The sequence below is a fragment of the Leuciscus leuciscus genome, assembly GCF_965113295.1.
Source record: "Leuciscus leuciscus genome assembly, chromosome: 18".
Lineage (NCBI taxonomy): Eukaryota > Metazoa > Chordata > Actinopteri > Cypriniformes > Leuciscidae > Leuciscus > Leuciscus leuciscus.
The window spans coordinates 31,662,519-31,677,057 of NC_138742.1; the positions used below are offsets into that span (position 1 = coordinate 31,662,519).

The window sequence follows — 14,539 nt, forward strand, 5'->3', positions numbered from 1 at the left end:
GTGGACAGGGTTATTTTTGCGGCTGAACTGCATATGCAGGGGAGAGATGTACAGACTTCTTCTTCTTGGCAGATTCAATCAGTGAGATTTTTGAGTCAAGTCATCTTCATTTATATAGCGCTTTTAACAAGATTGTTTCAAAGCAGCTTTACAGAGATAATAGGAAATTACAGTAGCAGAGATTGTTTTGTCTTTACTCACTTGCATTGCAAAGATCATTAGTTATTAACTTATAGGGGCCGCTAACACGACACCGTTCTCACAGAAAATAGAAAACGTTTAATGTGTTCTGGACGTTCCTTTGCACAACGACAGCGTTTGGTGACTCCAGAACGTGGTGCAAGGTGCAAGTTTTGAAACATTTTGAAAAACGTTATCATTTCCATGTAAAATTCAAAACCGCGAATCTGTGAAAACGGTGACACACATGCATATTATGTGTTCAGTCTATAGGTATGCGCGCTTGAATATATATGTGCGCAGTCTTTCTTTACAAATTGACATCGCCAAATTACTGGTCTGATTAGCATAATACAGAATTTAAGTCAATGATAGATCCGACGTGGATAACGATTAATTCAATTATTCCGCTTATACTTCAGTTACCACACATCAGGACATTGTTCAGATGAGGTATTTCAAGACGTCAGGTTTCTGTCCTTGAAACGCTCTTGTGTGTGGGACTCATTTCTTACACATCTCATCTCACGCCACCGTTGCTAATTACAGAAAGTCATTTCAGAGTTAGTAACCGAGACTTGAGCCACTAATACTAGCAGACTAATGCAGTTATTAATGCAGTTATTAGAGAGAGAGAGAGAGAGATTAAGCGTGTGTGAATTACCTCAGTGTGAGTCTCTTAACATGTGTTCAGCACCAGTGTTAGCACCAGTGTCTACTAATAGCTCCTAATCTGCACCTCGCGAGTGAGAAACGTCATGTAGCTTTAAGTTGCTAAACTATTTTACTGATAAAATCGTCAGAGCAGCGCTGGCATCATACAAGTGTGTGTGTGTGTGTGTTTGAGTGGGAGTGAGAGCGTGAGAAAGTGATATGTGCTTTTCCATAGTAACTAATACATGCATAATACGTAATAAAATGTAATTTTGTGGCACAACACAATAATTAAGACCTGCTGGAACTACTTTAGCCGTGTTTCCCTGAAAATAATTGCACACCTTAGGACATTCATCAACCAATCAGAATCAAGCATTCAACAGCCCCCATAGTATAATGTGCAATAATAAACTAAACTGACATCCAGTATGTCTGTCATGGCTACCAAATAAAAAACTAGGTTTTCACAAGGTTTTGATACAGAGCTTGTGTGTGTTCCTGGTGTCATCAGCTACATGTGTGCTTATAAGATCAGCAGCAGTGATGAGTGTTCTCTCCTCCTGTCTGTCAGAGGGCCGGCTGAAGGTGAACATGAGTGAGATCTCTCTGTCTGAAGTGGAGAAACGGCTCCATCGGGCAGATCCGAGTCTTTCTCTCGGAGGCCACTGGAAACCTCACGACTGTCTCCCACGCTGGAAGGTTAGTGAAAACACCTCTCTGGTGCCTACTCTCTCTTTTCTTCTTCAGAAGTGTTGTGGTTAGAGATATAGATCTCAACCAGTGAGAAAAAAGGTTGCATGAAAAGCTCTGCTGCGAGATGCTCGCTTCTCTTCGTCTGGTTAAAACCACACAAAAGACTGTTCATTTGGGTTTGAGTGATTCATTTGCAAACAGAAATTGTTGCCCACACACACACACACACTCACACTCACACTCACACTCACACTCACACTCACACACACACACACACACACACACACACACACACACACACACACACACACACACACACACACACACACACACTCACACTCACACTCACACACACACACACACACACACACACACACACACACCTGACAACAGTGACCCTAAATACGTCTTATATATTTGAATGTGTATTTAACAACACACTGCTGAACTGTGGGAATCTTTGACGCTGCACGTTGAACACACTGGTAATTCAAGTGCTTTTTCTGAATTGATATTTCCTAATTTTTGCTGTTGTTTTTCCTATTTCTCATGGTTTAGGTGGCCATCCTGGTTCCTTTCCGAAATCGCTTTGAGCACCTTCCGATACTTTTCCGCCATCTGATCCCAGCGCTGCAGAGACAGAGACTGCAGTTCGGCTTCTACGTCATTGAACAGGTGAGAGAGTAACACAGTAAATCTCACCGGCTGAGAACTAGCGGCTAACGCTACAGGCTGCGGTCTTTAGAGTCCTCGTTAGCTCTTAGAAACACACACATAAAGTTTGGACTGACACACCATTTCTAAAAACGGTTTTACAAAAGTTCATTCTGCTAAAATGTGCTATACTGCAAGATTGCCATTGTCATGGGCAGCACTAAAGCAGTCCTGTTTCAATGTCAAATAGTCATTTTACAATAGTGCTAAGAGTAAAGGTGTGTGTGTGTGTGTGTGTGTGTACAGGCCGGAAACGAACCGTTCAATCGTGCCATGCTGTTTAATGTCGGGTTCAAAGAGGCCATGAAGGACTTGAACTGGGATTGCGTGATATTCCACGATGTTGACCACATTCTGGAGAACGACCGCAACTACTATGGCTGTGGTGACATGCCAAGACACTTTGCGGTCAAACTCAACAAGTACTCTTACATGTAAGTTTCCACAATACACTGTTTTCCTCGCATGCGATGTTGAAGTGTGTGAATCATTCGTCTCTGAATAAACACCTCCTGGGACATGAACAGGCTTCCCTATGAGGAGTTCTTTGGTGGCGTGAGCGGGATGACCACGGATCAGTTCCGGAAGATAAACGGCTTTCCCAACGCTTTCTGGGGCTGGGGAGGGGAAGACGACGACCTTTGGCACAGGTACGAGGTCGAAACGCCTCCGAGCAAATAATCGGTTTTACAACAGTATGTTCTCAGAACTTTTCCAAAGAGACGCTCCCAGATTACTGTAAATGCTGATAATGACTATCTGGATCCCACTAAATCTAGTACATGCTATAAAAGTAATTACTGATAATGGCCGTTAAAGGTGCTCCCAATAATCTTTTCCTCAATTAAGATGGTTTGCAGATAAAAGATGACTTTTGAATATGTCATAATCATATCTCTAACCTAATAAAACCTGTTTTATGTTACATGGAGAGGACAAGTTTGAGATCACATGACTACTTTTACCAAAAAAAAGTAAAACAATAAGTTAATTTCTTCAGTACAGTGAATAGTATATTTAGATATAGTATACTAGAATGAATGAACTGCTGGTATACTTGTAAGTGTCCCACATCCATACTTCTTCTTATGACTACATTAAAGTATACTTAAATTAAAAGTATACAAAAGTAGACTTTGACACTTAAAGTTTACATTTAAGTTTTTCTTTTCTATTGCAACTGTTATTTATACTACAAATACTTATGCATTATACTGTTAGTTAACTAGCCTTATCCTTCTAGATCACTTATTAATATATGTGTACATTTTGAAGTATAATATCAGTAAACATCATTTTACTTGTTTTCTTTAAATTAACTGGTAACACTTTACAATAAGGTTCATTAGTTAATGTATTAACTAACATGAACTTACAATGTAACATTTATTACAGTATTTATTAATCTTTGTTAATGTTAAGTTAATAAAAATACTGATGTTCATTGTTTGTTCATGTTAGTTCACAGTGCATTAACTAATGTTAACAAATACAACCTTTAATTTTAATAACGTATTAGTAAATGTTGAAATTACTATTAACTAAGATTAATAAATGCTGTAGAAGTATTGTTCATTCTTAGTTCATATTAACTAAGATAGTTTTATAATGTAAACTAACCTTATTGTAACGTGTTAGTAATGAACTTAACATCATACTGTACATGTACTTTACTCACACCATTGAAGAATAATCAATAAAATCTGTCAAATGTTTATGTTATCTGTTTCAAGCCAACTAAATTACACTTTTCTTAAGTAGGGGACAGCTAATTTGATCTAATATTTGATGGTTTTTTTTTTATTTTATTTTATTTAAGTAGCAAATGAGAATCACTAAAATGATTGACTATATTTTGAGACAAAGGTCTTGTTAATGTTTTTCAGTTTTGTTCAATTAAAGCAACAGTTTTTCAACTATAGAAGAATATGTAAAAGTATGGTATTTGGGGTAAAATACATAATTACCATAATAATAAATATCTGGCTGACTTTTCCATTAGTTGACATGACATGGTTAGATTCAGATGGCAAATATCATATGTGAAGTTGGGTTTTATTAACCTTATAGATAATCACCATAATTATAATGAAACCATCATATTTAAAAAAATATGAAATTAATCATATCATATAATAAAATATAATTTATTGTTACTACTGTAAATCTATATTAAATTATTATGGGATCTCTTTCAATTCTTTTAGAATCTTTTAATATATATTTCCAAATTACCATATTTTAATGACAGTGTATTTATTGCACAAAACATTAATTATTTTATATATCAAAATCAAGAAAAAAATTGTACAAAGTTTGCTAAAGTGATTATTTTGAACAAGTATTAACTTAGAAATGATTAAAAACATTATTTTACCTAAAGTATTTGTATAATACAAATCCCCCCCCCCCCCCCCCCCCCCAACCTCATACATTTATACGATTTTTAAACAATATTAACCACTTTTATGATTTTTAAACAATATTAACCACTTTTATGATTTATTTGCACACAAAATCTGTTGCTCCATAAATGTTCAAACATATATATTTTTTCTGCAATCATACACTATGGGAGCAGTGAAAAGCACCGTTGAACCATAAATCTCGATCAAAAGATTAAGTACAAGTATGGGCCAAATATACGTTTCTGTATTCTTGTCAGTATAAACCAAGTACACTTATATAAATGTAAGCATATTTCATATAAAAAGTCGACTGAAAGTATATTCTCTCTGTAGTTTTAAAGACGTACACTGATTGCCCAGGATAGCCAAACACTCCTCACTTTGTTTTGTCTAACCCCCGTTATGAAACATAGAATAAATTAATCTTGGCCAAATCTATTGTAACCAAAATCTATTGCTTTTGCATGATGTTGCATCTATAGAGTTTAGTTAATAGAGTAGTTATAGAGTATCGTAAATAGTTCATAGTAAATATTGTAAATAGACACTTTGATAGTTTGTGCAGTGGCCTGAGACTTTGTTGACTCTAATATGTGTGTTTCTTTTCAGGGTTCAGTTCGCCGGCTACAAAGTGAGTCGTCCTCATGGAGAGCTTGGCCGCTACATGTCTATACCACACCACCACCGAGGAGAGGTGCAGTTTCTGGGCAGGTACGTCGAGAACAGGCCTCTTCTTCTGAATGTCTGAAGTCTCCATTTCTTATGCCACGTCCCAAAAGACATCCTGGGTGTAGTTTGGTGATGTTGGACGGATTGTTGGGTTCTAGAATGTCATGATTCTCATTATTGCATTGAATTGTGTTTAATGAAAAACGGCTTTTGTAAGGTTTGGCCTTATTCATGAGCAGGGCTCTATCATACACCCGGTGCAATGCAGCGCCAGGTGCGACGCGAGTGTGTTTTGCTAGTTTCAGCCCGACGCAGTTATCATTTTCACGTCCTGCGCCACATTGTTTAAATAGCAAATGCATTTGCGCCCATCTGTTCCCCCATGGGCTGCTGGTCTGAGAACGAGGTGTGTGTTCTGGTGCATTGTTAATGAGTTGCTATTTTGAGGAACTGAAATAGACTGAGCCATTGACCAACTGAAACCTGGTCTAAAGTCAATGACGTAGTATTATTTTTGTTATTTAAAGAGCGTGTTAGTAATGTGTGCCTACAGGCGGGTCCACAACACACTTTGTCCCGTAGATGTTCTGCTTGTGCTTTAACCTCGCGCACGAGCAGATCCGTTTCCTCGCTAGAGAAGCGTTCAGTCTTTCCACTTGCAAATTCCTCCATGTAAATAGCGAATCTGCAATGGCGTGAGCGCAACTGGCTTTTATAGGGAATGGGAGATGAGACTCTGATTGGTTTATTGCACGTTATGCCCAAAACACACCCATTCCTCATTAAGAGAATAGGGACGACCCTTTTAGACCGTGCTGACCATTTTCCCCGTCGTTAAACAGGGCCCCATATGTCAAGTTTCAGTTTTCGACAGGTTGCTGAAGACTTATGCACATTATCTCCTTTTGCTTTTCAGATACAAGTTGCTTCGTAGATCCAAGGAAAGACAGAGTCTGGATGGCCTCAATAACTTGAATTACTCCCCTCTAGTGTCCCGGAGGAGTCTTTACACGAATGTGTCAGTGACGCTCAGCCGAGACCTGGCGCCCATCGCCGACTACTGACATCACACACGGGACGGCAGGAGAGACGCATGCCACACCACTTTATCGATTTTACTTATTTTTTTAGGAAAGGGGGTGATTCCACAGATCCTCATGTCTTTTCTTTTTTCATTTACTTAATTATTTTGATTTTTTCTTCATTTTTATTTTTGGTGTTAATTTCACCAAATTTGACCTTTTATTTTTCCTTTGTCACTCATCCACTGTCTGTCTATCATGTAAATTGATCTGTTCTGGAATCCAAAACCCCAACTGCTGGTTTCCCCTCGTCGGACCGATCAGATCCGGTGCGATGTGTCTTCTAATCAGGCTTCTCCGGGGGGGGAAGTCACATATTTACAGCAGGAACGAGAAAAGTTATCGGACAGGTCGATGGCGGTTATGCTAAACTACTTCAGAATAGCCATTGCAGGGTTTGGGACTATGCCCTTTACTCTGCCAGAAACAAACACAGCTGGTTCTGTGTGTTAGAATATCAAACTAATAAATGCAACAAAAACACAAACAAACAAAAAACATTTATTAAATGTAGAATAAATAAGCATGCACTGATACTCACAGTAGATGCTACTAACATCACACGTTTGTGTGGAAACGAACACCTCGCATAGTCCTTTTAGCTGTACAATATAAACATGCTTATTTACCGGCAAACGCATACAACAACGATTTTTTTGATATTGTGATCTCATGAAATGGCTTGACTTAGCACAGTTTTCTTTCATGTGTTGATGTATATTCCACTAAAACAGGAAGATGGGCGTATCAAATGCCTTAAAAAAATAAAAATAAAAATAAATAGCCAGCAGCTTTTAGTGTATCTCACAGCTGTGAATCACAGATGGTATTAGAGAGAGGGACATCTGATTAAACACAAAACTGGACATGCCCATAAGCGCAAGATTAGTCATCAATAGTTTTGCCATTTTTAATACATTTATCATAAGTGAATGTTCTCAACTCTCAGGAGTACACCAGCATACCAGAGCCAATAGACATGGACTAAAAGCCACACAATGGGTCCATCAACAAACCCAAGCCGTATACAAACCACCGCAATGCCAGCAGAATGCGCTTTCGTCTGAACGATCAGGTGTTTTTGCTCTGTACACTGGGAAAAGACGTGTCATGGGAGGTAGATAAGGACCAGCTCTGTCAAGCTGTATTTATGTGGGTCGGCAGGACATTTAAAATAGTTGGATTGTCTGACGAACAAACATTTTGTGGTTTGTGCTTCCAGAGGGGTTTTCCCTTTAGTTCCTGCTTGCATTGTGCAGATATTTTAAGAGTTTTTCCCACACACTGCCCTTCACAAACACATTGACATGCTTTGCATTTAGAGAAATCTGCTGCTGCCTACGTGCTGCGTGTGTGTACTCACCTCATATTGAAACAAGGGGTGTGTGTGTGTGTGAGGGGATACAACTCTGTTCCGCTATTAAGTTTTACAAGAGCCAACAATTGACATTGTTTAATTCTGAGTGTTATTAACGGTTAATCTCTTGAGCTAAACTTGGACAAACATTTGGCTGAACAAGAAACTTTATTAGACCAAACACTCTCACTGAGGGCCTCCTTCATGAAACACCAGAATGATTTTCGGTCTAAATCATTAATGCAACTATTTTTGCACAAGTTTTCAGGTTGCTTTCAAGAAACGCATTAGGAATTTGCGTGCAAACCGTTCAAATATATGATGCCGTTCATGAGAGCAGACTCAAGCTCTGCTTTATCATTTATAAAAACATTCTTCCACAATTTGTCACATTGAACTTAATGCAAATGACATTCTGAATCATGAGCGAGGCCCTTTGCTTTCATTCTAACATACTAGTATATTCTCAATACATGCGTTTATGCCGTTTAGAGATCTAGAGGCTTCGTAATGCGTATTTGTGAGCGTGTGTTTGTGTGTATTCATCAAATCATAGAGGCTGGCCCTCATATTTATTAATTCTTTTATAAACATTTTAAGTTTTTTTTATTTTTTTTATTGTTTTACTGTAATTGAGATTATTTTGAGGGAAACATATCGATAAGATAACTGTGATGTAAAAACAAGCACTGAAATATGTTTCTTACGTGAGGCTAAGTCTTTCGCTGTTAAACTGAATGGACGGCTGTTTCGGATGAAGACACGAGAGGAGGAGACGCTTAGAGAGAGCGTTCTTGAGCGCACATATAACCGATGGTGCTGATCTCACGGACATTAGTACTGAGCTACTTCTGTCTTGTAACAGATAATTATACGGGATTGAAACTAATGACACTCACTGGCCATGCGGCAGCGTAGCGTGTTTAGCGCTCCAAGCACTTCTCTCTAATGTTTGTCTCTCTCCGTGTTTGACGCTCGTGGAGTTCTGCGCCAATGTTTGGGGTCTTTTTACTCGTATAAAAGCTAACAGTTAATACTCTTACACTGTGTCCAAGTAAAAATTGTCAAATTTGGTTTAAAAAGAAAAGAAAAAAATACTTTACAGAGTCTTTTTGATTGCTTGTTGCTGTATTGTGCATCTAAATATAAAAGTAAAGTCACTATGCTCTGTATTGATTCGCAGGTGTTTCACCTGTATGGAAATGTCGGGTAATGTACTGGCCAGTACCGTTGCTTTACTACAGATCTTTGTTTACAGTGTAGGACACAGTTATAAGTTCAAAGTCCCAATTAATGTATTGCTAATGGAAAAACTCTTGGAACTTGGAATCAAATGCTGTGTTCACGCCATGTCGTGATTATCGTTGTGTCGAGATGACAACCCGTCTACTCTGGAGCTGTTATAAATTATGCTTTTCCATTGCAACGCTATCAACAACACCTAAATGAATCTACAATGGTCAGGTGGTCCCAGTAGGAGCTCTCAGAAATTTCCCAGCGTACAAGTTGTAGGCTAATTTCAAACTCTACGAGGACACAAATGCTTTTTACAAGTTGAATTCACGTGATTACGAGCATTACGCTACGACTTGACGTGAACGCACCTAAAGATCAAACAGGAATTCTCTACGAATTACAGGATTTCAACAGTATTTGATTCCTTGCTTCCAAAGTGTGATTAGCATTCATTATGGGTTATTCCATTTCATTATGTTTAGTGTGAGGAAAATGTTTGTAGAATCAAAAGTTTCTTGCAGCTGCTGGGTTGATTTATCTTCCATATAAAAGAAAATGCAATACTGGTCCCATCATTGGCACACTCCTCTATATCCCCCATTCAGCTCCAGTTGAAATGACAGAGACGGCACTAACCCGTACCTTGAACAACTGGCTGCCTTAACACCTGTTAATTTATTCAATGATATCATGTTTTTATTTTTTATAAGCAAATATATTTAAATATGTTAATGTGTTTTTTCACTTGTGCATATTGTGTAGTGTTTCGGAGCATAAGTTGTCATATAAAGGATCTACAAAGATTGATTTACTATTAAGAAAGAGTTTGGAGCCATTTAGTCCGACAATGATTTGGTGCCATTTACCTCTCTGTGAATGCCATGTATTTTCTATTCACTCCAACATTTGTTTCTTTTTATTATTATTATCATACCAGGCCTTAAATACTGTTTCAGGATTATTTGTGATGATGACGATACTCCTCTTATGAAATTATCATATTTATGTCAAGGTCTTTTGTCGGCCAAACCTCTGCATCAATCTCAAAATGAAAAACATTCAACATTATTTGTATAATAATCAAGACAATTGAAATGTTATGAGAAAATAAGATGCTGTCGACCATTATAAGGAGATCCGGTCTCCTTGAAGTTAAGCCATCTGCCACTCGTACAACACATCTCGGCCTTAGTGTTTGTGTATGAACATATATCTTTGAGTAGAGACACTTTCTATGATGTCTGATCTTTTTTTTGTATTATCATTGTTGAAATGACCGAAGTACACCAATAAAATAAGTTTAAGCAATATCTTGTTTTAGTCCTTGGTATGTTTGAGTGATTCAGTCACTTGTCTTTCATTGCACTCAATGTCTTTCATTGCATTAAACCTACAAGTGATCAAAAACTAAGAGACATCTGCACTCAAGTAATGCTCAGAGGACTCATATTTAACCTTATAAAGCCCTCTTTATCATATTTGATAAGCACATTTGTAAGGCCTCTCTAGATTATCAGCGTGATCAAAATGTTGCTGGAAATCCTGTTGTGTACAATCCACTACATTACATGCCTTCTGTGTACATTTTTATCAAGCAAATTTAAGAATACATTTTATATTGGTAATAATATTTGTAGACTGAAGCAACAAAACGTAAAACTTCTCCTGTGGTTTTGATGTTAATTTACTTGCCAATTGCGTTTCATGGCCTGAAAATGCACTTTTGAAAAACGATACTGTTATTATCATAGATATCATATATAAACGCTAGATGTCTTATGGCGCCGTCACTTCCGGCATCACCGTTCGGCCATCTTGTCACAGTGAAGCTGTGAATTAAGGTGAGTGATCAGCATGCACACAAATCCTCTTATCTCGCTGAAATCTTGACGGATTTACAAACGGTTTGGTTTCTTACAAACATTATTAACGTGGCTATAATTCCGAATGCTTGAACATGTATGTTATAATTATTAATATGTATGCAGTGTATGTATGCAGTGTCATAACTACATCTCTGACGTTTATAACAAACCAAACCGTTTGAAAATCGGTAGAAAATTGAGCAAGTTATGGTTATTTAAAAGTACATGCACCATTAAACGAGTGAGCGAGCGCCCTGTGATAAGATGGCCGCCACGTGCGGACGTCGACCTCCATTGGCCAGCAGCGCGCACGAGACATCTAGCCTTTATATATGATATCTATGGTTATTATCCCCATGTAAACTACAAAATGCAAATTTGTGAGCTCATGTGTATTATAAAGTGACATCGCCCACTACTGGCCTGGCATGAACAACACAGCGTTTTTAGTCGTTTTCGCAGATCCGTGTGAAAGGGGATAGTTTTGACTACGTTGTCGTCTGTACATCAAAGGAAAAAACGTTTACGTTTTTAGTACATTGTTATCATGTAAACTTACCCTTAGATTTACTTGATTATCCACACATGTTTTTTTGGAAAGAATTGTTCAAATATGCGTATCAAATATGATCCATCAGGCTATTGAGGAACATTTAGGCCTATAGTTGTTTATTTATTTGTTCTTTTCTCAATAATAATTGCAAAACTACAGAGCTTTTGTCATAAAACTAAGCATTTAAATATCATCTCACTAAGACATTATTGGTAGATGTATCTAACAACTGATATATACATTTTGTGCATAATATACAGTTATAAAGATTACACTGATTTATAACACAAATGTCCTCTTGCTTTTTGGCCATATAAATCAGCAGCTGTTTTTGCTCAGTTTGGGTATCTGAATAAAATTGTGTTGTTTTTGTTTGAGCTCCACATTCTCACTTAATCATTTATGAGCCATAAAAGCCTGATGTTTCAAATATGATTCTCAAAAATAAAACAAAAATCATATGCAAACTTTTTCTATTTGGTCTAAAATTGTCTTCATTTTGAACACTGCGTTTACTGCTTTATATTTTGAATTCTGAAAACTGTGGTATATTTCTTTCATTAATATGCTATATATAAAAAAACAGTACTAGTATGATAGTAGGCCTATGCTATTAGGAACAATAGAACAAAAGCGGTTGTGGGAATCACAGTTCACATATTATTAGTGTTTCAGAGCATCAAAGGTATGAAACATTGTTATATAAAATAAATGATGCATTCATTAAAATGTGTTTATTTATTTATTTTATATAGTTCGACATTCTCACGAACTGCCTATTTCTGTTGCGTTTTCATGAACTTTATACTTGTTTTGATCAGTTACCTGTTTTCCATTCTTCCAGATTCCCGCTCCTCGTTTGTTACTAGACTCAAAGCAAGACTAAAAACACATCTCTTTGACCTAGCATACACATAACACATTATAGACTTCTATAATTCAATGTTAGGCTGCATAGATTAGGTCAGCCGGAACCGGGAAAACTTCCCATAAATCCTGATGTACTCATTACATCATAAGAAGAATGGCGTCTACGCTAATATTAGTCTCTCTGTTTATCCCGAGGTTTACCGCAGTCCACCGGATCCAGGCCGTATCCAGATCTGATGAAGGACAACGCAGTACTGAAGTGTCCACTAGTCTCTCCCCTGTGAAGGCCTCCTCCCCTCCCTTTACCTCTGTAAAAGGTAACGCGCGTAATAAGCGTTGTCGTTTTATCTGTACAGAATCATCACATGGCTACGCAGACGCGATAAATAATTCTGTATTATACATTTTTAAGGCCAGACAAGTAGTTTGTTAAGGGTTGATTTGTAGGGAAGGACTACACGCCTGCGCACATATATATTCAAACGCGCATACCTATAGACTGAACACGTGATGTGCATGTGCAAGTGATTATCAGTTATCTCTGCGCAAACACAGACGTCACGTCACTTGCACCTTGGAACATATTTCCGGGTGTGCGTTCTCGAGCTACTCTTTTGTGCGGATGGGCGGCTGGAGCGCGTTGAGTGTTTTCTGTTAGAACGGTGTCGTGTTAGCAGCCCCTAAGTTAATAACTAATGATCTTTGCTACGGAAGTGAATCGATCAAAACTAACTTTAGCTGGACAATAACTTTATTCTAGAGCTGCTGTAACGCCAAAACAATCTCTGTTACTGTAATTTCCTATTATCTCTGTAAAGCTGCTTTGAAACAGTCTATATTGTTAAAAGCGCTATACAAATGAAGGTGACTTGACTTGACTTGACTATTGTTTCTGATTAATGAGCACCATGTGTATTTAAGTTCCTCCTTTTTATTCAGTTGTTGTCTGGTATTGTTTATGTGATTGTGTGAAACGTGCTGTTATGTTGCCTTCCTGCATTTGGATTACCTAAGTTTGTTTAAGAACATTTTGTTTGTTGAAACTTCTTCATCTGGGCCAGATCGTGACAGACATGAGGTAGATACGCTAATGTGGTTTAGGTAAGAAGCTTTTGTGTTTTTTTTATCTGTTTAAAATATCTTTCATGTGCTCATTTTGTATTAATCTTGTCAACATTTCCCTTCTCTGTCATATCAAACGTATCTCTTACATTTGATGATGTACATGTAAGTGGAAATGTGTTTGACAGTGTGTCCTACTGTAAATGAAACATTGTAAATGCAACAGGATCTTCAATGAAAAACAAGGGATGGGACAGGTGTTGGGGTAAAGTAAAGGCCCCCCAAAAAGTAATAAAAAAATAAAAAAAAGTATAGCATGCACTGATGAATTGTGCCAATAAAGTGTGTTAAGTACTGTTAATAGTCCATTTTTATTACATGCTTACGTTTTAACTAAAGTGCGCTGAACTTTCCATTCACACATCACCCAGCCCCAACTACCATTTCATCAGATGCTAAACTGAAACAGAATTGGCATTTTTTTATGTCCTCACCTAAAAATAACGCTCCCCATGTTTAGCACTCATCTGCTTCTTTTCCACAGACAGCTGGAGAGACTCGAAGAGCAGCAGAAATACACAGATGGTGATTGTGTCAAACAGGAAGCATGAATGAATTCAATTCAATGACATCTCTGAATGGACCGCTTATGTTGGGAACAGATAAGGAATTGAAACAGCAGCTTTAGAGCTTGATGGGATGTGGCTTTTTGTGAATGTACTGTATCATACACTGCATTTTTATAATTACTATTTGGTAACACTTCATTTCGATTTAGACATTCTACTAACTATTTTGCAACTACATGTGAGCTAACCCCAGGACTAGACTGGGACAGCATTTTCAGACCGGGAAATTGACCCGAAGCATGGCGACGAGACGCAGTGTCTCGTTCCCCTTCTCAGGGAAACAGAGTTGCATTTTTAACCAAGAAGTTCCCTTTTGAATGGGAACTGAAACATCCTAGGACGCTTTTGGGTACAAATACTCACATGCCATGCTGAAGGAAGGAATGTCGTAACAACTGACATAACATCAATGACTCCATAGAGATAAGTCCAGAGTCACCATTCCCTGTCCTAGATGGTACACAAACGCGCATTAGTGACTCAATTTCCTAGGGCAACCTAACAACGCTTCCCTAAGGGTGGTACAGCAAGGAGGCTCACAGAGAGCACTTCTATCCGGCAAAG

The 14,539-nt window shown here is 37.8% G+C and overlaps 1 protein-coding gene across 1 annotated transcript in view; it reads left to right on the forward strand.

Moving 5' to 3' along the window:
* Positions 1-10,306, forward strand: part of b4galt5 (UDP-Gal:betaGlcNAc beta 1,4- galactosyltransferase, polypeptide 5) — a 38,305-nt gene extending 27,999 nt beyond the window's left edge. The window contains exons 4-9 of the mRNA XM_082145217.1: positions 1,409-1,536; positions 2,089-2,205; positions 2,491-2,678; positions 2,772-2,894; positions 5,262-5,363; positions 6,238-10,306. Of these exons, the coding sequence (XP_082001343.1) occupies positions 1,409-1,536; positions 2,089-2,205; positions 2,491-2,678; positions 2,772-2,894; positions 5,262-5,363; positions 6,238-6,385 (806 nt within the window). The 3' untranslated portion in view covers positions 6,386-10,306. The remainder of the gene's footprint in view (positions 1-1,408; positions 1,537-2,088; positions 2,206-2,490; positions 2,679-2,771; positions 2,895-5,261; positions 5,364-6,237) is intronic.
* Positions 10,307-14,539: the final 4,233 nt, after the last annotated feature.